Source organism: Balaenoptera physalus (genome assembly GCF_965194825.1).
Source record: "Balaenoptera physalus genome assembly, chromosome: 11".
NCBI classification, from domain to species: Eukaryota; Metazoa; Chordata; class Mammalia; order Artiodactyla; family Balaenopteridae; genus Balaenoptera; species Balaenoptera physalus.
Window position 1 is genome coordinate 83848307 of NC_138896.1, and position 26899 is coordinate 83875205.

Consider the following 26899-nt stretch of genomic DNA (forward strand, 5'->3'; position numbering starts at 1 on the left):
TTACAACTGAGCTCAATTTTAAGGGGAAAAATAAATCTCTTTTTAATTTTCTAGTGTCTTAGTTTTATCCAGCTTTGCAAATCGTACTTATGGCCTGTCTGTAAAAATAAACCTAAATGTAAATTATGATTTAAATCCCCATGGGCAAGCTGTTCTGCCTTATTTGTTAGAAAGCAAATAAGACCTACTTTACAGCCTCTTTATGGAACAGAAAATTTCAAACCAAGGGATTTTAAAAAGACATCAATGATCTTGATGCCATAACTATAGAAATGACTAAACAGAGTAATGCTCTCAGAATAACCTGGCAATCTTTAAAGCAAACCATTATTTGATGTTTTTCTTTTAAATTATATGGTGACATGGAATTTAAAAATTGTATATAAATACATTACTTATATTCACCATTTAAGCCGTTGTTTAAACAATCTATTGAGATAGAGGGCGCTAACCTGTGAGTTTTTCTTTGTAATTTAGTGTTGATCACAGGAGATCACTCAAGCCTGCATTCAGTCGCCTCCCTCCCTCCTTCCGACTATGTCACTCAGAGTTCATGCTTTTAAAACCACTGGGAAGAAATAGGATTCTCCCTCTCCTTGTACAGCCATTATTATTTGAGATCTCAAATATATTCAGCCTCGAACTGTCATATGAAATTCTAATTGAGAAACCTCAGGGGAAGCAGTGTGTTCATAAATCAGCTGATCCATCCCTGGCCCGGAGGGAGTTTTTGCAGGCAACATTTTTCATGCTCCTAATGTCTAAATATTTAGGTCTTCTCTACTGTAGGTGAAGTGGAGTGTTCCTCTTCCTCTGTTCAGATGCACAAATTAGAAAGGTGTTCTGCTGTGTGACTCGCTCCCATGGGCATAACCAGATTGGAAAGGAACCCCCCCGGCACATGTGGAGGAGTAAAGTACTGCGCTAGCTCGTGCTGCTACAACAGAGAACGTTGCCTGAGCGGTGTTCACTCGCTCGGGGCCATGACATTGCTACAGCAGGATGCAGATGAGATGCAATTACCCATGTATACTGGCCAGGAAGCAGTCATTTTTTTCCAGATTCCAAAACAAAAAAAAGCATATAAAAGCACAAGAGACTCAGAGAGCTGTTAATACGAGAACAACTTCGAATCCTCTATATTTGACTACATATGTGTATGCATGTGCGTAAAATTTACTCATTACTAGCACCAGGCTTTTCACGGATGGTGACTTAGCAGGTGTGGTGAGACGTGAATGAGCTGCTCCTCTGCCACTCGGGGAGCAGCACCATGACTGTCCGCTTGCTCACACCCCAAACCGAGACACTATCCTGGATGCCTCTCTCCCCCCATGACTTCCACACGCACACGCATGTAATCTAACCACGGGCCTTTTTGTATCATTCTCCAAAACATGTCTATTTCTCTTTACTGTCAATCCAGTCTAAGCCACCATCACCTCTTGCTTGGACAGCAGCAGTAGGCTTCCCACTAGTCTCCCAGTGTCTGCTCTTTTAAAAAAAAGAATATATATGGAATTCTTTTTCTCCTGGTAATTTTTTAAATAACAGCCTTATTGAGGTTTAATTTACATACCATAAAATTCATCTGTTTCACAAACAACCCAATTAAAAAATGGGTGGAAGACATAAATAGACATTTCACCAAAGAAGACATACAGATGGCCAAGAAGCACATGAAAAGATGCTCAACATCACTCATTATTAGAGAAATGCAAATCAAAACTACAGTGAGGTATCACCTCACACTGGTCAGAATGGCCGTCATCAAAAAATCTACAAACAATAAATGCTGGAGAGGGTGTGGAGAAAAGGGAACCCTTTGCACTGTTGGTGGGAATGTAAATTGATGCAGCCACTATGGAGAACAGTATGGAGGTTCCTTAAAAAACTAAAAAACAGAATTACCATATGATCCAGCAATCCCACTACTGGGCATATACCCAGAGAAAACCATAATTCAAAAAGACACATGCACCCCAATGTTCATTGCAGCACTATTTACAATAGTCAGGACAGGGAAACAACCTAAATGTCCAATGACAGATGAATGGATAAAGAAGATGTGGTACAGATATACAATGGAATATTACTCAGCCATAAAAAGGAACGAAATTGGGTCATTTGTAGAGATGTGGATGGACTTAAGAGTCTGTCATAGAGAGTGAAGTAAGCCAGAAAGAGAAAAACAAATATAATATATTAATGCATATATGTGGAATCTAGAAAAATGGTACAGATGAACCTAGCTGTAGGGCAGGAATAGAGACACAGACATAGAGTACGGACACGTGGACACAGTGGGGGAAGGGGAGGGTGGGACGAATTGGGAGATTAGGTTTGACATAAACATACTACCATATGTAAAACAGATAGCTAGTGGAACCTGCTCTGTGATGACCTAGATGGGGCGGGGGGCAGGTGGGGAGGGAGGTCCAAGAGGGAGGGGGTATAGGTATACATATAGCTGATTCACTTCATTGTACAGCAGAAACTAACACAACATTGTAAAGCAATTTTACTCCAATAAAAAAAAATAAAAATTAAAAAAAATTCATCTGTTTTAAGTGTACAATTCAATGATTTTTAGTAAATTTACAACATTATAGCAACCACCGCTATAATCCAATTTTAGAATACAACCATCACCCCCAAAAGATCCTTTGTGCCTGTTTGCAGCTGGTCACACCCCTGCCTGCAATCCTAGGCAACCACTAGTCTACTTTCTGTCTCCATTGATTTGCCTTTTCTGGACATGTCATACAAATGGGATCATATAACATGGGGTTTTTTGCATCTGGCTTCTTTTACTTATAATGTTTTTGAGGCTTACCAGTGTTACAGCATGCATCAGCATTTCATTGCTTTTTATTGCCAAGTAGTATACTCATATATGTAATTTCTGAAGTATAATAATTAAACACCCAAGGAAGCCATCACTCAACTTCAAGCATTACAAAGCTATTTAGTGTTCTCTTTCTCCCTCCAACCCATCACCCACATAGTATCTGGCATGGTGGCCATCTTTTGCTCACAACTTTCCAATGGCTTCCTGTGGCTGTTAAAATGAAACCCAAAGTCCTTTCATGGCCCACAAGGCTCTAGCTACCTGATCTGGCCCTTGCCTACCTCTTTTATGACTGTCCCCCTTGCTCACGTACTCCAGATACAATGCTCTTCTTTCTGTTCTGTGACCATCATAAGCTATTCCCACCTTGGGGACTTTAAACTGGTTCTTTCCTCTTACTGGAATATTCTTCTGCTTGCTCTCCAGGTGACTGACTCCTTGACATTGAATTCTCAACTCCAAGAGCACCTCCTCAGGAAGGGATTTCCTGACCAATCTAAAGGGAATTTTCCCCCATCCAGTCATTCCCCCTCATATTACCCTGTTTCATTTTTTTCATAGTACTCACTGCTATCTTAAATGATCTTGTTTTCATACTTATTTTATATCTCCTCCCACTAAAGTATAAGTTCTCTCAGTGCAAGGACTGTCTTATTCATTGTTGTACCTTTGTGCCTAGAGCAGTCTGATTCATATTTTATATAAATGACTATTTATTGAATAAATAAGGAAACAGGTATGAATCATGGCAGAATAAACAGAATAAATCAGGATGCAAACTGGATCTAGAGATCTGAAACAGACAGACAGTAGGGCCGCACCAAACCATAGTCTTTGTTTTGGTTGAACTGACAATATTTTTGGATCTGCACTTTCTCATTTTCTTTTTTAAAATAAATAATCCTAGGAAGAAATTTTAATCACTTGTCCCTTGATTAGATTTAACCTCATGCAGAGAAAGTATGTACTTCTAATCAGTACTTTGGGTCTAAAATATCATTGCAAATACTGCTGGTTTGGAGTTTTTTGTGATTTATCCCAGCTTTCTAACAAGGTGTTTGATGTCAATTTCAAGAGAAATGGTTTTAGTCACCCTGGCAACCTAGGTTTAGAATTAAGCCCTATTAACTGCCTCTCTATTTAGAGTGCCCTCAAGGTTATTTAGGTTTCTCATCTTGTTTCTTAAGTGCCTGAGTATCTTCCATTTCAAATATGGGTCAAATCTTTTTCTTAGTTTACTTTTTAAAAAGAGCTAAGAAAAGCCAAAAGGAAGAGAATCCTTTCCTCAAACTATATCAATATCTATATATCTATCTCAATTTATATTTATATTGCTTTTTCTCTATATACTTATATAGAGGAAAAATATATCTTTTTTTCTCTATATATATTTTTCTATATATAATACTTTTTCCTAGATCCTAGAAAAAATTTAGGTATTGGGTAATGAAGTTGGTAGCTGATCTTGGGTTACGTTAATTAAACCCAGTGGTATCAACCTTGGTTCTACGACTTGTTTGTCAGACCAGACACATTTTCACTTGAACCTAACACATACCATGTGGATATGGTGTCCTGATCCCAGTAGGTTAAAAGAAAATGGGAAGGAAATAAATCAAAAACTCTACTTAAAAAAGGACTTATATTGTTACTAGTTATTGCAGAAGACCTGGAAAATTCTAATGAGTTGTGTTTGTTTCATGTGCATCATCTCTCCCTGTATAATTTAATGTGACTCTGTTTTCTCCTGATGCTTTAATCACCCAAGATGCTGCACAACTATAACTAAGAAATTAACTGTTCTCACCTTAATGTATAAACACCACAACATAATCTGCTTGCTTAGTTACGGGAAGTATCACTCTGCTGTTTACATAACAATTCTAATTGTGAGCCTTGTTATGTATCCAGACAAATGGAGCAAATTGAGCTTGCTCAGTGAGGCCGGAGAATGACCTTCATTTGAGCATAATGACTTGTTTGCTGTTTGTGTACAAACAGCTGAACTGCATCTTAATTTCAGGCTCAAGTGTAAATGCTGCCAGGAACTCTCCGAGGCTGCCAGAGACAAAGACAGCATCCTGATGGTGGAAGCTGAGGACTCCCAACAAATAAACTCAGCAAGTGACTCTCAGCTGTACCTTCTCCCCATCACCTTTTTTACAGGATGACGGAGGTTGGAAATGTGTGTTCACTAGAATAGGGTGACCAAGCATCCCAATGTGCCCCAGGACATAGGACTTTCAGTGCTAAGACTGGCAAGTCCTGGGCAAACTGGGAAAGGTGGTCATCCTACTCACCACTACGTAGGGAATAACAGGCTATGAACCATTTTTTTCTAAGAATTTCTCCAAAAGAAACAATCATAGATGAATATAAAGATTTCCATGCAAGGTTATGTATCACGTGCTTATACCTGTGGGGTGTTGTGTACACACACACTCATAGATACAGAACAGCAAACAAGAAAAAACCCACCAAAACATTTATATTCATTGCTGACGGATACTGGGATCATGAGTAAAATTTTTCCTTACACTTTCCCTCAATTTTTGGGAAATTCATATTAAAAAATATGAATTTTGGGGGCTTCCCTGGTGGCGCAGTGGTTGAGAATCTGCCTGCCAATGCAGGGGACACGGGTTCGAGCCCTGGGCTGGGAAGATCCCACATGCCACGGAGCAACTGGGCCCGTGAGCCACAACTACTGAGCCTGCGCATCTGGAGCCTGTGCTCCGCAACAAGAGAGGCTGCAACAGTGAGAGGCCCGCGCACCGCGATGAAGAGTGGCCCCCGCTCGCCGAAACTAGAGAAAGCCCTCGCACAGAAACGAAGACCCAACACAGCCAAAAAAATAAATAAATAAAATAAATAAAAAATATGAATTTTTTGATCTGAAATATCAAATCTAATTTTTAAAACTAAGCCAATAAGAAGACTAAGCACAGTGCTTTACACAAAATAGATACTAAGAAAATATTATTTTAAGTTTATGTACAAAATATGCATTTCCCACCCACGTTTTTCAGCAGCTGCATCTGTTAGGAGAATCCTAGGTCTAAGATTCCATGGTGAACTTGGAGTCAAGCCTGATTTACTTAAATATAATTAAACAAGACCCTCATGAAAGACTTCAAGTACCTAACACTCACATTATTTACAAAGAACTGCTTCCTCACTCAGTGACACTGGGCCTGTTGCAGGTTATTTCTTGAAATCCTTTCACATTCATACCTCCCTACTAGCAGCAAGTATGGCCACAAGCACAGTGCCATCTGACTTTAAACCAAGCAGGGCATGTAACCTTGAGGGGGAAATGAATGTGTTAATTTTTTTTGGTTTGGTGTCAATGTCACCCTAATGTCAGCATGTGACACTCGCTAACTGGAGAAAGAACAGATTTGGCACCGCTGTAGAGTAATCCTTGCAGAGAATAAAGGACCCAGCTAGGGAACCAACTGTCCTAGTTCCCAGCTGTACATCCATTACCCAGGAGGTCTTAAGAGTCGCCTGCTGACTGCAATTCACTCAAGGTCATTTGCCAAGTCCTCGGAACTGCAACTTACAAATTGGCAAGTAATGTGTGAAAAGCAAGGTTTGGGGGGTAATAAACAATTACAAACAGGAGAGAAGCAAGCAATGGCAAGGACTAGAATGCAACCGCCTGAGGGCATAGTACTCCCCTTGGAAAAGAGTAGAAAAAGGATATGAGGGGAATCTTGGTTCGAGGTCTCGATATCTTTTTTTAAAAACTGAAGTATAGTTGATTTACAATATTGTATTAGTTTCAGGTGTACAGCATAGTGATTCAGGTTTGGTTTTTTTTTCAGATTATATTCTATTATAGGTTTTTATAAGATACTGAATATTATTCCCTGTGCTATGCAGTAAATCCCGTTGCTTATCTATTTTACGTATGGTAGTTTCTTAATCCTATACTCCTAATTCCCCACCCCACCCTCCCTTTTGGTAACCATAAATTTGTTTTCTATGTCTCTGAGTCTGTTTTGTATATAGATTCATTTGTGTTCTTTTTTTAGATTCCACATAGAAGTGATATACGGTATTTGTCTTTCTCTGACTTATTTCACTAAGCATAATAATCTCTAGGTCCAACCACTTTGCTGCAAATGGCAATGTTTCATTCTTTTTTAATGGCTGAATAATATTCCATTGTATATATATGCCACATCTTCTTGAACCGGTTCCTTTCACTCCTGTTCCCGGGCCACCACCAGATGCCATCATCTACTACATGACTGCAACGGCATCCCAGCTGGCGGCCCTGTTTCCATGATGGCCCATGAAGTTATTCTCACACAGTAGTCAGAAGAATCTTTTAAATACGTAAATACCATCAGGTTACTTTCAGGCTTAAAATCCAAACTTCTTACCTTGGCCTCCAGACCCTGTGGGATCTGCCTTTGGCTGACCCACTTCTATCCCCCCCTTCCCCCTCATTCTGCTCCAGCTCCTCTGGCTTTTTATCTGCCCTTCGAACATGCCACTTTCCTTCTGAGGGTCCCTGAAGCCTCCATTCCCTCTGCCCAGCATACTCTTCTCTTTGTCTGACCGGCTCCTTCTTGTTCCACTGTCACCTCTTGGGGACACTTTCTGACCAACCCAATTAAAACAGCTGCTTCTTCCCAATTTGGTTAGCCTCCACCGTATCCCTCTGCATCTTTCCTTCACAGCAGAGCTGGAGGGGCCCTGAACCCGCATCCTGGCTGAACGCTAAATGGACTGAGGGTTACAAATAAATATTTGGCCAAAGCTGAGTATTGATATCACAAAACAAGCTCCTGAGAACACAAGAATCAAAGGAATTATAAAAATAGAGCTACCATATGATCCAACAATCCCACTCCTGAGCATATATCCAGAGAAAAACCATAATTCAAAAAGATGCATGCACCCCAATGCTCATTGCAGCACTATTTACAATAGCCAGGACATAGAAGCAACCTAAGTGTCCATCAATGGATGAACTGATAAAGAACATGTGGTATATACATACAACGGAATATTACTCAGCCATAAAAAAGAACAAAATAATGCTATCTGCAGCAACATGGGTGGACCTAGAGACTGTCATACTGAGTGAAGTAAGTCAGACAGAGAAAGACAAATACATGATATCGCTTACATGTGGAATCTAAAAAAATGGTACAAATGAACTTATTTACCAAACAGAAATAGAGTCACAGATACAGAAAACAAACTTATGGTTACCAAAGGGGAAAGGTGGGGGGAGGGATAAATTGGGAGATTCGGATTGACACACACACACTATTATTTATAAAATAGAAAAGGAATGAGAATCTACTGTAGAGCACAGGGAACTCTACTCAATACTCTGTAATGACCTATATGGGAAAAGAATCTAAAAAAGAGTGGATATATGTATATATATAACTAATTCACTTTACTGTACAGCAGAAACTAAAACAACAATGTAAATCAACTATATTCCAATAAAAATTAATTAAAAAATAAAGAGATGTTAACAGATTTAATCATTTATCTAAAAATATTATCCTATATTTGAGAGGAATAAAATTCAAGAGAGCAATATTTTAAATTTGCAAAAACAAACAATTTAGTTATTATTATAATTCTATTATTACAATTTTAGTAGTCAGAATTCAAACTTCTGTTATTGTGGTATAGGAACAATAATTTCTTAGCACTATCAACTAAACACTTCCCCTCGGTGCCACTATATGGCACATTTAAAGATGGACGCTAAAGAGATGTTTACTTTGCCTTGAGCTTGGTGGAGAGGTGGAATATTTTGAGGCCAGCTCTGCCAGTGTGGGGAAATAGTAACAGTGAAAGCAAATTATTAAGCGTTCCTTCCTTCCAGATAGCAACAGATTAACATAAGCTTTATCTTACTTTGTATAAGGTGATGAATGCTAGAACAGCAAATGGGTCTATCCAAAGATTACAATTATGATATAGCCTAATCTTTTTTTCCTGCCTTGTACTATTATTTAAAGTTTACAAAGATCTCTTGGCTCAAATGGGATGTGGTACTCATCCTAAAGATATCAAGTTATATTCTTTTAATATTCATCTACTTAACTGAAAATTTTAATTGTGTTTTCATATAAAATAAGAAGGTTTTAATGGTCAATTATTACTTATGTCGACATTTTGGTAATAAATGTGTGTGGGTATGTGTATATATACATAGCCACTGACTGATAGAATTTCAACATATAAAGCACATATAAAGATTTTCACTCTAATATGCATTTGGAATGCTCACTTATATTTCAAAATGAATATCCAGATATTAAAGCAGAATGATATACCTTGCTTGTATTACATATATTATCACACTGATTGGCTATGATGATTAGCTATGTGATTACGTGATAACTGACCATGCACAAGTGCAGAGAAGCTAGAAATGACTGAAATATCATTTGACTATTAGGCCTTCCAACGGCAAAGTTTAAGCAAAGCTACATACATTTTGACTAAACAGTAAGGCCAAAGCCAGACTTTGATGCATCTCTACCCAATGATTTACAATGGCCTTGTCTACTGTTTGTCCCATTAGACTGTGGGTGCCATAATGGTGGGATTTTTGCTTCTTTTGTTCACTGCTGTATCCCCAGCACCTTGCACAGGGTATAGCGTATAGAAGCCAGTCACATAAATGAGATAAAGGAAGGAAGGACCTAAGGAATGAACAAAGGAGTATGGTGAATGGTATCTGTGTTCCTCTCCCTGTGATCTGATTCTCCCCGACTGGCAAGTACTGGGATCATCAAGGAGCAGGCCCACAGGATGAATGCGCATCACAAATGACCAAAAGAACATAATGAGTTCTTCCAGAGGCTGCCATTTTCAGAGACCAGGCTGGTTTTGAGATTTGTTTTGTTTGGGGTCTCTCTAAAGCAGGAAAGTGAGAACGAGAGAGAAGCATTTTCCAGGTCTCTAATCTTGATACATTTGGCTCAACAGAAAATCAGCTATTCTGTTGGAGTAGACAGTTTGTGTGATCTGACGTGGCAGGGAGAAAAATCAGGTGACAATGCATGGCAGGGCAGAACTGGGACTTTAGACACTGAGTTTCCTGCCTCTAATTCCTCTTTCCTAATAGTCCTCAAATATTGATACTGCAGCTCTATTGTGCTAGTTGATATGTGAAGTAACGGTAGACAAGGGGTCTCTTTATTCCATCTCTCTCTCTCTAGTAAATCTACAAAGAAAAAAAAAAATCCAGAACTGCAGAACCCTGCCTTCCTTAGATTGCATGGCAGCCTATTTGCTAAATGTCAAGATATCCCCAAATTTCCATAGCTTTAGTTTAACTTGTGATGTCCCTAGTGAGTCCTTGGAGGTTGTGTGTGTAGCTGGTGTGTATTTTGTTCATTACTTGAAAAGTAACAGTGGTTTGGTGTCAGGAAGAACTCACAAAATGGGTTCACTTTATTTTTCAGACTTTGTTCTGTTCTTTTGGATATTTTGTAGCCAATTCTATTCTTTCGGATATTGAGCACTCGTCTGAGTGGACAAATCTCTGCCACAATTATCGTTATGGCCATGAGTACTCTAAAGAGGTTTCCAAGCCCATCCTGTAGGACCCACTTTTTAGCTTTGACCGGAGTCCTTCACCATGTGCATTAAGGCTTAGATCTAAGTCAATCAAGATTTATTGACCATGTATTATACGTAAGGCATTATATGAAAACTAGCCTGATATATAGATTTTTCCAGGTATGAGTTAGGAATCTACACATTGCTGGGCCTCACAGCAGGCTGCCCCCAAATACGCCATATGCAGTACTGATTATTCTGAATTAGAGTTACTTGGAAAACAGCCAGTAGGGGGAAATGATAGAAAAAAAAAAACCCACTCTGACCTCCCTCTTTCCACCCGCCACCCCCCCCCACCCCAGACAGCAGGATATAAATCTCCTACGTGAAGTATCTTCGCTGCACCTGGAGGATAGAAAGCATCCTTATCGCCAGAGCTAGGGGATTCAAGGCTAAGAAAACTGTATAAACAAACTTTGTTACTTCTTCACTAGATTCCTATCCCAAGCAAAAACCCCTTTGTTAAATCTTCACAAATAATTATTTGTTTGTCTATAAATAATATATAAATAGCCTAGTTTGGTCACTTTGTGGATCTTATTTTTATGAGACCTCCTATGCATACGAATTTAATTTTTTTCCCCGTTAACCTGTCTTGTGTCAATTTAATTATTAGATCAGCCGAAAGAACTCCAGAGGGGTGTGTTGGGGGGGGATTTCCTCCTCTTCAACAAAATAAATGCACACATTCCAAGGGAAACTTCAAAACGACATCTAAGGGGCTTCCCTGGTGGCACGGTGGTTAAGAATCCACCTGCCAATGCAGGGAACACGGGTTCGAGCCCTGGTCCGGGAAGATCCCACATGCCGCGGAGCAGCTAAGCCTGTGAGCCACAACTACTGAGCCTGTGCTCTGGAGTCTGTGAGCCACAACTACTGAGCCCGCGTGCCACAACTACTGAGGCCTGCGCGCCTACAGCCCGTGCACCGCAACAAGAGAAGCCACCGCAATGAGAAGCCCGCACACTGCAACAAAGAGTAGTCCCCACTCGCTGCAACTAGAGAAAGCCCGCATGCAGCAACGAAGACCCAACGCAGCCAAAAAAAATAAATAAAATAAATAAAATTTTAAAAAACCCCAAAAAACCGACATCTAATTGAGAGAGAAAGTATCTTAAGCCTCTTTTGTTCACACCACCTGACTTTGATGGCCTGTGCTGTTTTCCTTTCCATCCTGGCTCCACCGATGGCAACAAAAATTATAAACATAAAAATAATAGTTCTTAGATTTGTGTCAAGTGCTCTGCATATATTATTAAATAGATACCCCATCAACAAGTTTATAAGTATCGTTAGCCTCATTTTACAGATGAAGAAACTGAGGTTCAGAAGGATTTACTAACTTACCCACTGTAACAATGTCAGCGGCACAACTGGAATCCAAACTAGAATTGTCTCACCCAAAGCTCTTGCTCTGATGCCTGTGCTGAGCCTTATTTTCCATATAATCACTACAATGTTTCCAACCAGATTCCATCTACTGAAGGCTTCTTAAATAGCAGTTCCACCCCAAATCCTGTGAACCAGAAGCTATGGGCTGAGGTGACAGCTCTTAAGTCCTTACCCATGAACCCAGGGAACTTTGAGGGATTCCAGAACTAAAGCACCAGAGCCCCAGAGGCTTCCAAACACCCTGATGATTGGCATCATGCCAAGAAGAGCATCTGTCTTCCTCGGGGGCCCCATACCCCTCGGCATCCCTGCAGTGAGGTGATCTATATATCACAGCACAGGGGGTTTTGCCGTAAAACAAATAAGACACTTAGGAACATGTAGAAAGTATGATCTCCGCGGCACTCGACCTCTCTTGAACAAAGTCTCTGATCCAGAAAGAAGCTGGAAGAATGGGCTTGTGGAGATCCAAGCGGTAGGGGGCGAGACACTTTGGTGTGTTGTGAGTCTGAATGAGGACTCAAGGAGACCACTGCCCTTTTCCATTCCTCTTTCTCCTGGGAACCAGGTCTTGTATCATTAAATTGATGGCAGCCTATGCTGAGGGTCTGTACTCTTGCTCTGGAAAGCATTTTGGCAAGAGTGCCCTTTCTCCTTTGGCTGACTTGGCTCTTTGCTTTCCGTGTGCTTAGAATCCTATAACCTGGGTTTTGGGAGTTAGAGGACTTTAGGGCAGCCTTCCTAACTTTTCTGAGCTTCTTTATTTTATATGTAATGAGGGGAAAGTGAGTATCTATTTCTTAACACTGCCATGTGGGATTCAGTGATATTATAATGGGTTTTTGGCTATTAGCAATATTTCTCAAGAAATGCCATCCATTGTACTCAGTCCTTAGCTTGGGTCATATTGTTTTTTTTTTTTTTTTAATTAATTGTTTTTTTTTTTAAAAGAGCTCCTGACTTATTTATTTATTTATTTATTTTTTGGCTGTGTGGGGCCATCGTTTCTGTGCGAGGGCTTTCTCTAGTTGCGGCAAGCGGGGGCCACTCTTCATCGCGGTGCGCAGGCCTCTCACTGTCGCGGCCTCCCTTGTTGCGGAGCACAGGCTCCAGACGCGCAGGCTCAGCAGTTGTGGCGCACGGGCCCAGTTGCTCCGCGGCATGTGGGATCTTCCCAGACCAGGGCTCGAACCCGCGTCCCCTGCATTGGCAGGCAGATTCTCAACCGCTGCAGCACCAGGGAAGCCCGGTCATATTGTTTTTCAACACCAACCCCATGGGGTAGGATGTATTACTGCCTCCATTTCAGACTGGAAGAAACTGAAGCTCAGTGAGGAGCACGCACTTGCCCAAGGTGACCCAGTGGGTAAGTGGGGGAGCTGGGATTCACACCCAGTTCTGGGCAGCTCTGCCATTTGGTACCAGGTGGCTCAGTGTCTGGTACCTGGCGCCTAGGATATTTGAATAAATGGTAGGAGCCATTGTTATTGAGAATGATTTACCCGAGGAAGGATGATGAACACCAGGGGCGATCCTGGAATTCTGTAAGCACCTCTGGCTCATCTTTGCAGACCTGCACACACAGCACCTCACAGTGCGGCTGCCTATGGGGCTGAATTCCACCTGCTGAGCCGAGCGTCTGCACGGATGTGGAACACCTGTGCGCCAGCACATTCATCACCATTTAAATAGGGGCGGTGATTTAACCCACAAAATAACTGAGTTTATGGAAAGGAAATGAGCCCTCTTAAATAGTTTTGCTGAGTAGTGAATGATAATTAAAAGACTTTCTTCTAGGGAAGTGATTTCTTTCAGAAAGGCAGGGGAGCCAAATGAGCAAAAAGTACAGCCTTTGGGTTCGGCTCCTGGCTTAGCTATGTATTATCTGTGCAACTTTGACCAAGTCACTTAACCTCTCTGAATCTCAGTAGTTCCATCAGCAAAATGGAATAACAATAGTACCTGTATTATAATTTCAGTAGGGCATTAAATAAGACATTGGCTATGAAGTACTTAGTATAGTACCTGGCCTATAGAAAGTGTTGGATCAATGTTAGCCCACAGAAAGTGTTGGATCAATGTTATTTTAGACTCAGATCACTGTTTTTTTTTTTTAACATCTTTATTGGAGTACAATTGCTTCACAATGGTGTGTTAGTTTCTGCTTTATAACAAAGTGAATCAGCTATACATATACATATATCCCCATATCCCCTCCCTCTTGTGTCTCCCTCCCACCCTCCCTATCCTACCCCTCTAGGTGGTCACAAAGCACCGAGCTGATCTCCCTGTGCTATGCGGCTGCTTCCCACTAGCTATCTATTTTACATTTGGTAGTGTATATATGTCAATGCCACTCTCAGATCACTTTTTTTTGCAGGTCTCCCTCCTCCCTTCTCCCTCTCAACAAGAATGAAGCCATGATAATAATAGCCAGCAGGATTATTATGTGACAGGCACTGTTTTAAGTGTTTTATATATGTTAATTCATTTAATTTTCTCAAGAATGTGGAAAATGAGGCACAAAGAGTTAGGTGACCTGCCCAAGGTCACAGAGCTGAGATTCAGACCCAGCACTTTGCCTTCCCATTCTGTGTTCTTGACCACAACACTGCACTGCTTCTATGTACCAATGAATCTAAACCAAGCCTCTCTTTGTTTTCTTATTAGCGAGAATTTAGAGTTTCTGGGCTGTATCTCATTCCTACAGGTAAGTGACAGTATGACATTCCATCCTATATTTTTCCTGATCACTAAATAACAACTACAGCAGTTTTTCACACTTGGGGAGACATGTACTGAATTGGATTTCCACTGAACAGTGATTGGGCAATCGGTCCAGTTCTCATTCATGTCATCATCGGATGTAATTGGCAAGTAAGCTCAGACAAGGTACTCAAGGAGCTGAACTAGACAGGAAATGGACCTACTGTCACTTAGTCCTTAAAGGGCTATTAAAAAAATAGATCCTTGGGTTTCCCTGGTGGCGCAGTGGTTGAGAATCTGCCTGCCAATGCAGGGGACACGGGTTCGAGCCCTGGTCTGGGAAGATCCCACATGCCGCAGAGCAGGTGGGCCCGTGAGCCACAGTTACTGAGCCTGCGCGTCTGGAGCCTGTGCTCCGCAGCAAGAGAGGCTGTGATAGTGAGAGGCCCGCGCACCACGATGAAGAGTGGCCCCTGCTTGCCACAACTAGAGAAAGCCCTCGCACAGAAACGAAGACCCAACACAGCCATAAATAAATAAATTAATTAATTAAAAAAAAATCTTCCAAGTGTTAAATTAAAAAAAAAATACATCCTTGTTTCATACCCACCCAATGTTGGACTCCTCGTGAAATCAGAACTTTCACGGATGTCGCACAACTGGATGGGGCATCACTGTCTAACTGCCAAACTCCAGTCGCCACTCGATTATCCACTTCTGAAACCCCTACCAACTCTAGAAATTTCACCAACTCGCTGTTACTTGCAATTCCTGAATATTCTGCATTAAGTTCTACCATTATGGCTCTTCTCAGGATTAGCTAGATGAAGAAAAAAAAAAAACTATAAAACTCTTGAGAGAGAAGGAGCCTTGGATACCACTTATCAGGACACGGTAAAGCCAGAAAGCTTGGTGACCCACATAAAAGAGGGTGGCTAACTGAGGATGCAGCACTTGGAGCACCTTCTCCAAAGCTTGTTCTCTAGCATCCTGTTCCTTTCTACCGGCGACCCTGCTGATTGTTGTTTTAGCAGCCAGTCTACTTTCACCTTCCAGCTCACAAGCAAACACAAACTGGCTTTCAACACAAGTTGTGGCTTTTGGACGACGCTTTCTGGTCTCTGAGCATCCCAAACTGTGATTAGAATTGTGCTTCCTCCCAACCCACACGTCTTCAGGGAACCTAGCAAAATTGAATTTCTGGGTCAGCGTTGGCCTTTACCATTTATGATTTAATTAACTTTGAATGAAGCTAAGCCTTTTCCTCAGAAAGGAAAAATGAGAGAAATGGTACCCAAGCTTTCACTCAGTATTACATAAATGTCTTCTGGACCGTGACCTTAAGCTGGAGTTTCAAGAAACGTAGACAAGAAAGAAGCTGAATCTCAGGAGGCCTCCCTCTTTTCTCCATCTGGTGGCTTTGCAGTTCTCAGCAGCTATAGTGGCTCCTAAAGAATTGATCACTCTGTGCCCAGGCACTCAGATGTTTCCAGCCAGCTTTTCTCCAGGCTCTACAACATCGAGGGCCATGTCTGTATTATCCCCTACTTTACATTAATGCCTGGCAAACAGTATGTGCTCCATATTTGTTAACCAATACACCTGTCATTTCAAGTTTACTCTGGGCCGTAAAGAGGCTTCAGGTTTCAAGATGGAAATCCAGTCGTACCCTCCCTGGCTTAAAATCTTCCAATGGTTTCTCCATGGTCTTGGAATGAAGACCCTTCATGTGCCTAGAAGGCCCCGAGTTGTCTGGTCCTGCCTTGATCTTTTGACTCTTCCTGTAGCGCATTCCCCCTCTCTGACTAATCTCTATTCCCATTGCTCTATTTTCAGTCCGGGAACACATCCAGCCCCTTCCTACCTCAAAGCCTTTGCACATGCTGTTCCCTATGCCAGGAATGCTTTTCCAGCTCTTCTCATGGCTGGATCCTTCTCATCCTTCAGGTATCAAGTCACGCATTACCTACTCTGAGTGAGCTTCCTCGGCCACTTGCGTAATATACGTTCCCATTACTTTGTACTGTGGCAGCCTGTTCATTTCTTATGGAACCAAATTATATTCTGTTATTATCTTGTGTATTTATTTGTTCCTTGTTTGTTGCCTGTGTCCTTTACTAGAATGTATGCTCTATGAGGCCAAGGCTTGAGCTGTTATTCATGGCTGTAGCCCCAGTACTAGTTGGTCACAAGTAGAGCATCCCATGTACACTTGTTGAGGAAATGTAAGTGCCTACCCTTCACATCATTCCCTTATACCTAAATTTCAAAGGGGCCATTCAGGAAATGTACTCTGTTTCCATTTAAACCATTCCAAGTACACAGAAAACATTTTTAGCTAAATTGAGGAAGGAAGTACCATTAAGAAGATGATACACGAGGAAAGAAATTGGACGGCATGACTTCCTTTTCTAACTTTGTAACTGACTTAATGTGGGACGATTTAATGGAACTGTATTTCTATGAATAATTTGGGCATAATAAGCCCAACCCACTCTGAATTGTGCCATTAGGACAAATAATATATTTCACAGCAGAAAGATGTTATAGCAAGTCATTGTGTTTTATTCTTTTTTTTTTTTTTTAAATATGTTCTCATCAGATAAGATGCCATTAGAAGATGCTAGGGCTATAGCAAGATTTACCTGTTAGGGTATTTTATTTTCTTATTCTCTTGGAAAATGGCAGGAAATGGTTTGATTGTATTTTCAAATTCTTGACAGTAATGAAATCCATGTATCATAAAGCCCATGGTTTGTCAGGGAATAATAAAGCTGTTAAATAATCAAATACCAAGTGGCACCCTTGGTTTCAACTCAGAAGAATATAATTTCAGAGAAGTTAGCACAATATTGGGCTGCTAACTCAAACTGCCTTTCTTTTCAGCAAAATTACTTAAATTTCTCTTGTATTTAGTCCTCAGGACATGCTTTCATTGGAGGGTAACATGCACTGTAAGAAAACACTGAGAAAGACAGTCACTTGGGAGCATATCCTATACTCAGGGAATGTATTAGGTTTCCTTACATCATTTCTCCCAAATTAAAGTAATTTACATATCATCTTCCAAATCTATGCCATTTCCACATACCAACACAAGATAGTTTCATGATAGTTTATCATATCTAGGTACCACCTGTGCTATGATTTACTTAATATTTTTTAAATTTAAATTAATTCACTTTCTCCAAATAAAACATACAGATGGCTAAAAAGAACATGAAAAGATGCTCAACATTGCTAATTATTAGAGAAATGCAAATCAAAACCACAATGAGGTATCACCTCACACCAGTCAGAATAGCCATCATCAAAAAAGTCTACAAGTAAGAACTTCCCCGGTTGCACAGTGGTTAAGACTTGTGCTCCCAATGCAGGGGGCCTGGGTTTGATCACTGGTCAGGGAACTAGATCCTACATGCATGCCACAACCAAGAGTTTGCATGCCACAACTAAGGAGCCCACGAGCTGCAACTGACCTGGCACAATCAAAATTAATTAATTAATTAATTAAATAATAAATATTTTTTTTAAAAAAGTCTACAAGTAATAAATGCTGGAGAAGGTGTGGAGAAAAGGGGACACTCCTACACTATTGGTGGGAACATAAATGGTACAACCACTATGGAGAACAGTATGGAGTTTCCTTAAGAAACTAAAAACAGAACTACCATATGATCCAGCAATCCCACTCCAGGGCATATATCTGGAGAAAACTCTAATTCAAAAAGCTACATGAATCCCAATGTTCATAGCAGCACTGTTTACAATAGCCAAGACATGGAAGCAACCTAAGTGTCCATCAACAGACAAATGGATAAAGAAGAAGTGGTATATATACACAATGGAATATTACTCAGCCATAAATAAGAATGAAATGATCCCATTCGCAGCCACGTGGATAGACCTAGAGATGATCATACTAAGATAGACCTAGAGATGATCATACTAAGGGAAGAGTGTCAGAAAGAGAAAGACAAACACCATATGATATCACTTATGTGTGGAATCTAAAATATGACAGAAGTGAAACTACAGTAAGTGCCCTATATACAAACCTTCAAGTTGCGAACTTTCAAAGAAGCGAACGTGAGTTTGCACGTCCAATCACGTAAGTTAGTTCATGTTTCTGGCGTAGATTGCCATGTGCATGCATCCTCTACAAGTTGTTGTGTGTTTGTGTACTTTACTGAACAGTACTGTGTAGAGTACAGTAGTACAGCATCTTTATTTCAAGCGCACATGTCCAGAAGCAAGCATAAAAGCAGCGGTGATGTAGCTGGTACTGTACTGTACTTTTCAAGGTACTGTGCTGTAAGATTAAAAATGTTTGTTTGTTTTTATGTATTATTTGTGTGAAAAGTATTATAAACCTATTACAGCACAGTACTATATAGCCGACTGTGTTAGTTGGGTACCTTGGCTAACTGTGTTGGACTCATGAACAAACTGGACTTACGAACGCACTCCCGGAATGGAACTTGTTCGTATGCAGGGGACTTACTGTAGCTAATAAACAGAAACAGACTCACAGACGTAGAAAACAAACTTATGGTTACCAAAGGGGAAGGGGGGGGGGGAGGGATAAATTAGGAGTTTTGGGTTAGCAGATACAAACTACTATATATAAAATAGGTAACCAACAGGGACCTACTGTATAGCACAGGGAACTCTACTCAATATCTTGTAAAAAAACTACAATGGAAGAGAATATTCAAAAAGAATATATACATATATGTATATATGAATATATACATATACACATATAACTGAATTACTTTGCTGTACACCTGAAACTAACATAACATTGTAAATCAACTATATTTCAACAAAAATTGAAAAAAAAAAAAGAAAAACACTGTCTTATGGTAAGAAAATTCCTCTGCTATATTTCATAGGAGGTGGACAAATATATCTGGGTTCTTGAATCCACAAGGTATTTCCCTTCTGCATTTCCATGACTCCCTGAGATTGCTCATCACAAAACAGGGTTTCAATTACTCCTGCCCTGCCTCAGCATCCTCAGTGGTTTCCTGCCAGAAGCAGCAATGGTGTCTCACAAATGGAGGCAATATTTTTAAAAGTAAATACATCTCGTGAAAAATTCTGATTTTCATATTCTGGCTTCCTGCGTTAAAAACCCAGGAGAGGAGGACAACAGCATTGAGAGGATCCACAGTCGGCTTGGAAATAACCCATGTGTCGCAAAGAGACTGGTAAAATGAAGGATGAGAGGGGGCTGCACACACGCACGCGCACACACACACACACACACACACACACACACACACACACACAGCCATGTTTTCCAACCACAAAACATATCTCACTCATGAAAACAGCCTTCTTATATTATGCACCTAATTCAAAATGACCACTTGGGGGCAGGGCCCTGGTTGTAAGTGAAGAGGTGACCTTGATAAAGGAGGTGACAGAGAGCTTGGACCCTCCATTGGTAGGTTTCAACCATATAGAACAGTATTTCCAATGGATGCTAATAGGTGGTAGTTGAAAAAAGTTTGGGAAACTCATGAATAAACAAAGGTAAAAAGGTTTATTTTCTGTGATTAAATCCTCAAAGCCTTTAAAATGCCAAAGTACGCTGTGAATAACTCAGAAACAATGTATGTCTGGCATTTCCCAGCCTCACTTGACCATAATACCACTCTCCCCATCCTTGTTTTTCTTGGAGTAGTCTATATATTAGAGTTCTAAAAAACACTCTTGGACAAACTGGGTCATGCAGTGTACTCCTGCATTTGTGACTGTACTTGGAAAAAAAAGAAAAAGCCAAATTCCTTGTAGACACGTGATAGGATAAGATATTAGAGTTCCAGTTACTGGGTAAAATACTTGGTAGCAGCAACAAGAGAATTTATAAGCAGTAAATAAAACAGGCTTGAATGGAATCTTGGTTTTAGAAATGTATCAATAAAGTATGGTCATCAGCTAGCTGTAGGAATCGTCAAAGACAAGAATCAGAAGAGAAGAGGGCAGGAAAAAGGCTAAATTTGTCAGATGATGAAGTGGAGTTATTAGGACACATGAAAGATGACCCTCCAAAGGGTACTTTTTGGGATAATCAAAATCAAGTAGCAGAGATGACAGCTAGAGATTAGTAATGGGAAAAACTGTGAGTAGAAGCAGGGAGGAAAAAGAGAAGAAATATAAGCTTCAAAGAAAAGAAATGATGGGGAGGATGCAGAATAAGTGCAAACACGAGACGAGGAAGAAAATGCACCTGCACGAACAGGCTCATTCGTCCGCTCAAGACAAAAGTGGAGGCAGAGGAGAAGTATTAGCAGTGAACTATGACAAAAAAAAAAAAACGGCAAAGAAGAGAAGTGGAAGGAGAATTTGGCTTTAGAAGGCAGCTGAGTAGAGATTTTAAGGAGAATGTATATATTAGAAAGGAGAAAAGAAGAGACAGGAAGAGACATGAATTTTGGTAGATTTCATACTCTGGGTATATCTCTTTGAGATACTCTAGAAATGGCAAATACAGGGCACGTGTACCTCTTCCTGTATGAGTCGATCATGCATTATTTTCCTCTGAATACAGACTTGGCTTCAGAACACTTCTCAGCACAGCACTTTGGATAGCCACTACAGACTTATTTGACTTGACACAAGTTATGAAAGTTGCGTTCTTACTGTATTAAAACACAAACAAGCCCTCTGTGGGGTTTTGGTAATACCCCCTCACTGACTGAAGAGGAATAAAAAAATTACACTTCTTCAGTGTGAGATGTATTCACATGGACATAATGCACGTGGATGGATATGAGTAAGTGTACATGTGAAATACAAGCATATCAGGTAGATCAACCAAAGCACTCCATATTTATTTCTAACCTGAAACTCTGTTTTAAACATTCATACGCACATGAAAATCAGCTCATCATTTACTCTGGTAACTGAAACCTTTAAACCCAATAAACTGAATTACATTTTGAGTTAAAATAGCCTAAATGAAACAACAGCCTGTTAGAATAATCAGAGCTTTCTCCTTCCTTCTCTAACATATGATACCATATTGGGCTCGACTTCTTAAAAGGTTAGCGTAAACACCAGAGAGGTTTTTCTTCCCCCTACATGACACATTTTTCAAAAGCACATATAAATAATGCAACAGCATAATAGCATTGATTATGATTGGGCTGTGGTGACAGCTGGGGGAAAAACTGGGATTTTTATCAACGGTGGTAAAAAAGAAATTGCATTCATTTTCAGTTTGAAACTCAGTTTACAAAAAGGGAGGCAGGACGGTGTGTGACAAGTTGCTTTGGTTTCCATTTCCTCCTCCATACACTTGTTAATTTCACCCAGATCTGAGCATCTGAGGCCTTCGCCTATTCATGCAAAGAGCAACTTGAAGGCATACAATGCCCTCAGATTTTTCTCTAGTCAGGGAAACATTCAGTGCTTTCCTTGAACTATTTTGTTTGAACATCCTGGTACGTTATTCCTGTTCTGCCAAACAGCTCGTAGTGCTTTGAGGGAGGAGAGGCAGTGAGCTGCCGTTATGGGTAATCCTTTTTATGACTTTCTTCTGAATTAACAACAATAAAAAAAGATGCTCATTAGCCTCGGCTGGCTTAATTGAGATAGAAAAGAAAAGGAGAGAGGCAGTGGGGAGGGAGGAAAGAGAGTGGTGATCTCTCAAGAATTTTTGCAGCCTGAGAGTCTACTGACTCTATTCATCATCGCTCCTGGGAACCAATGCAATAGAATACTAACTGGTCTCCTGCATCGACTCTGGCCTTCTCCACTGCAGTCAGAGTGATCTTCTCAGAACACATATCTAATCATACATGCCCATCCTTCCTCTCCGGGGCCTAGCAAGGTCCTTCATGGTGTGGCCCCTTCCTTTCTCACTGGCAGCTTATGGCATACCTCGTTCTCTGGACTCCAGCCCCACTGGCCTTCTTTCAATGCCTCCTTGCCACAGGGTCTCTGCTGACCACAGGGCCTTTGCACAAGCTGACTCTGCCTGGAATGTTCTTTCTACTCCCAACCCCTTTGCTCAACTTTTAAATATTAGACCAAATGTCTTATAACTCCTCAAGAAGGCCTACTCCGACTCTGTCTCCACAAATTGGCTCAGGTCCCCCTGCTGTCTCCTCACAAAGCACTCTTTCTTTCTCAGCATTTATATCTATTTGTAGCTATAAATTTGTGCAATTATGTTTCTGCTCCCCCACTCACCTATAAGCTCTGTAGGGCAACAACAGGGACTATTTTCCTTTCCACTGTTCAACAGCACCCTGTACACAGGCACAGTGAGCATTTAACAAATATGTGTTGACCTAACAAATTAATAGATTTTGCCTAATGTAGCATACTACTTTGCTGATACAGTCATAACTGTGGCACAGAGAAAGATTTTGAAAAAAAGTGTACATACCATAAACCAAATATTATTTGGTAAATATAATGAAAACAGATTTCTATCAGACTCTCCTACACATCCTGTTGAAGCCTGCAGGTTGTGACTAAACTCTCTGAGGTGATACATAGAGCCTCCAGAAAGGAGGCTGTGTCTTAAATTTCCCTCTGTTCTCCTCTCTGAAGGAGTTGGAAACCTTATTAAGGCTGCCAAATAAAAATGTAGTCAAGTCATTTTGTTTGGAAAATAAACAAGGTGTATGTCTCATATAACCTGCTGGGGAAACCAAACCTTTAATCTGCAGTTGGTCAAAATGGTGCCAATGAGAAGAATCTTCTGGAAGATGAACCACGGAGAAACATAACTTACGTTGGTTTTGAAGCCTCGGCCTGGTCAGTCTGTAGTTTCTCTCCTCCTTCCACCTCCATCGTGCAATATACAATGCGATTTGGAGCTAAGGATTTGAGGCCTTGGACTTCCATGATCACCACCTGGAAACAGAGTCACACACAGCAGAGGTTATTGCCAAAGTCTATGGGCAGCATCACCTGGGGAAAATATATACATAAGAAGTTACAAAAAACCCAACAGGTATCTGATGGTTTCTATCAGGTTTCTACCAGCCATGCTGGGACAAGTCCAGCATGAAGATACGATTCTTCATAGTGTATCTCATTGCCTTGCAGATGGAAAGACAAGGTTCACTAACTCAGATGCTCATAGGAGCTAGACAGGTTATATGAAACGGGCTACTCTTTTCTGTGTTAAACACATAGGATGGGGACTTCCCTGGTGGCACAGGGCTTAAGAATCCACCTGCCAATGCAGGGGACATGGGTTCGAGCCCTGGTCCAGGAAGATCTCACATGCCGCGGAGCAACTAAGCCCGTGCACCACAACTACTGAGCCTGCACTCTAGAGCCCATGAGCCACAACTACTGAGCCCGTGTGCCACAACCATGAAGCCCGTGCGCCTACAGCCCATGCTCCGCAACAAGAGAAGCCACCGAAAGGAGAAGCCTGTGCGCCCGCAACGAACAGTAGCCCCCACTCGTCGCAACTAGAGAAAGCCCGTGCGCAGCAACGAAGACCCAACACAGCCAAAAATAAATAAATAAATAAATAAAAATTTAAAACACACACACACATAAGATGATTTTTCATTTCCACAAGAAATAAACTCTCCTATTTAAAAAATATATATAGTCTAGCTTTTAACTCAGAACGTGATGGACACATAGGCCAAGGAATTCACTTTCCTCTTTACAATAAAATGTGATAACACAAGTGGTAAGATAAAGGGCAAGTACCATTTAGCACGAGAGTCAGAGATACAATAGGGAGTGGTGGGGACTGTGGCAAATGGGAGCACTCCATTTAAAGGGAGCAGTTGCTACTCAGTTGCAGCCCATTGTTGCCTTGTTTTACTCCAGTCCAGAGTTGCCAAATACTACAATTTCTCCTACTGGGAAATGGAAATCTGAATCAGAATCAAAGTCAGAAATCTGATTTTGAAATTTTGACAATAATTTTAAAGGGGAGAAATAAAATACACAAACTCTGTGCAGGCCAACATTGTTGGGTCAGAAAAAAAAAAAAGCCTGCAGTTGCATACTCTCTGTCTAGACTGAGGGAAAAGGCTGGTGTTTTGATGGAACAAGTTATATCATTTACAATTCCTGGCATTTCCCACCACTACCCTCAAACTCCATTCAATCACCTGCTATTTTCATATTTAGTGGTAGGTGCTGCCACTCATCAGAGAGAAGGGAGAAGAGAGGAGAGGAGGGGACAGAGGAGAGGAGAGGACAGAGACATTGATTTAAAAATCAGAAACAAATGACTCACAATCAGAGATCTCTAAAGACCAAGGTATATTAAAAAAAAAAATTACTGGATTGTACTCCAAAAGAGGTAATGGCATTACACAAGGAGAAGGATGTGGGTGTGCAAAAAATGTATGCTTTTTAATGGGCTTGATGCAAGGAAGTACAATAGGGCTGGCACTGAATCAGGATTCACAGGTCAGTTTTGCTGCTTAATAGCCCAGGGGTTCTCAAACTTAGTGTGAATCAGAATCATCTGGAGCGCTGGTTAAACCAGACACGGCTGGGCTTCACCTCCCGAGTTGCTGACAAGCACGTCTGGGGTGGAGCCCAAGACTTTTCATTTTTTTTCTTTTTTAAAAAAATTGTGTTGGAGTATAGTTGATTTACAATGTTGTGTTACTTTCAGGTGTACAGCGAAGTGATTCAGTTGTACATATACATATATTCATTCCTTTCCAGATTCTTTTCTCATATAGGTTATCCCAGAATATTGAGTAGAGTTTCCTGTGCTACACAGTAGGTCCTTGTTGGTTCTCTGTGTTATATAGAGTAGTGTGTGTATGTAAGACTTTTCATTTCTAACCATTTCCCTGATGATGTGGATATTGATGCTGCTGATCCAGAAGCCAGTGTACTACTCATGTGATGTTGGGCAGATCTTGACCCTGAAGTCACTGCATTTTTCTTTCAAATCTCCTGAGCCTCAGTTTCCTCATCTGTATAGTGGGGATAATGATATGTGTTCTCTCTCTCTCCATGGCCGTTGTGTGAGGATCATATGAGATGATGTATGTAATTGAAATTTTTACACTGGGTGGAAAGAACCATCAAATGAAAAGAAATGAGAGGCACTGGAGAAAGAATACAATTTTTAGAATTTTAAAGATGAGTTCAAATCCCGAATCTGCATTTTCACTAGCTGTGTAATCATTTGCAAGGTTCTTAACCACCCCAAGGCTTTGTTTCCACATCTGCAAATGCCTTGAAAGATTGTTGTGAGGATTCACTGAGTGAATGACGGTGAAGGATTCTACAAATACCTATTATTTTTCATCAGAGCACTCCACCCACCCAGGGCCATGTCACTTGTAATCCTGGACCTCGGTTCTCTCACTCCAGGTAACTATTCTCTGCTGTCCCTTCTAGCCATGCAATTCTATAATTACATAAAATACGTCTTGTACCAACCTGCAAATTCAAACCTAGTCTGCCCTGATGCTATGACAGGCCTCTCTCTCTCTTTTTACCCCCTAACTGTGTCTGCCAAAACACATTCACAAATAGATACTCAATGCCTTTTGCTGTCTGGTTTAGCATGATGTGCAATTTAGTGTTCTAATTAAACAGTATTTGGGAACCCTAGGGCATTTCATTCGGTACTTGTACTTACAAGTTACAGCCTGTTTGAATCATGTACATCTGGGAGTATGGTTGGGGATTCACCCACATCTATATTTTAGATAATCAGCTGTGTAATATTGAGTACTGATGAAGAATTAGAAAATTGAAGATTTAAAAGCTTCATGAAAATCAATAAACCACTTTCCCCCCCACCTTTCAGTAGGAAGACAAGAGTCAGTAGGGAATAAATTACCACCTTTAATTGGCAATAATCAAATTCAAAGACACCTAAGAAAAAGCATTCAGTATCTCAGGTGGCAGTATTAAAAAAAAAAAAAGAAAGGAAATTTCTGTGAAATTACACTGATGATTTTTTCACACACCAAGTGCTCTATATTTAATTGAATACTGTCTCTTCCACCTGCAAAATACATGTTGAAAACCCTGTAATGTGACTATCTCAATCTGAACTGAGCACAGTAAAACAAATTACCTGCAGTTAATTCGCAGCAAGCCTTAATGATGTTCTCAAATATTAATTTAGTCTTTACAAATTTTAATTAAATCTATAGAAATCTGATCTATTCTCTTGGTTTCCCTAAATGTTGGATTATCATAAAATCTTTTTGGGGTTTTGAGCTTTCATATGCTACGAATGGTTCTCAAACTTTGGAGTGTGTAGGAAGTACCTGGGCAGCTTATTAAAATGTACATTCCAGGGCTGTACTCCGCCTAGAGCTTTTATTCCTGACAATTTTATTGAGGCATATTTTACAT

At 40.5% G+C, this 26899-nt stretch overlaps 1 protein-coding gene across 24 annotated transcripts in view; it reads right to left on the reverse strand.

The window, feature by feature from the left end:
• The window catches only part of CADPS (calcium dependent secretion activator), a 490529-nt gene that overhangs the window by 221890 nt on the left and 241740 nt on the right, over positions 1 to 26899 (reverse strand). For all 24 annotated transcript variants that reach the window (XM_082412095.1, XM_082412104.1, XM_082412101.1 and 21 more), the window contains exon 6: positions 23322 to 23443. In XM_082412095.1, coding sequence (XP_082268221.1) covers positions 23322 to 23443 — 122 coding nt within the window. The remainder of the gene's footprint in view (positions 1 to 23321; positions 23444 to 26899) is intronic.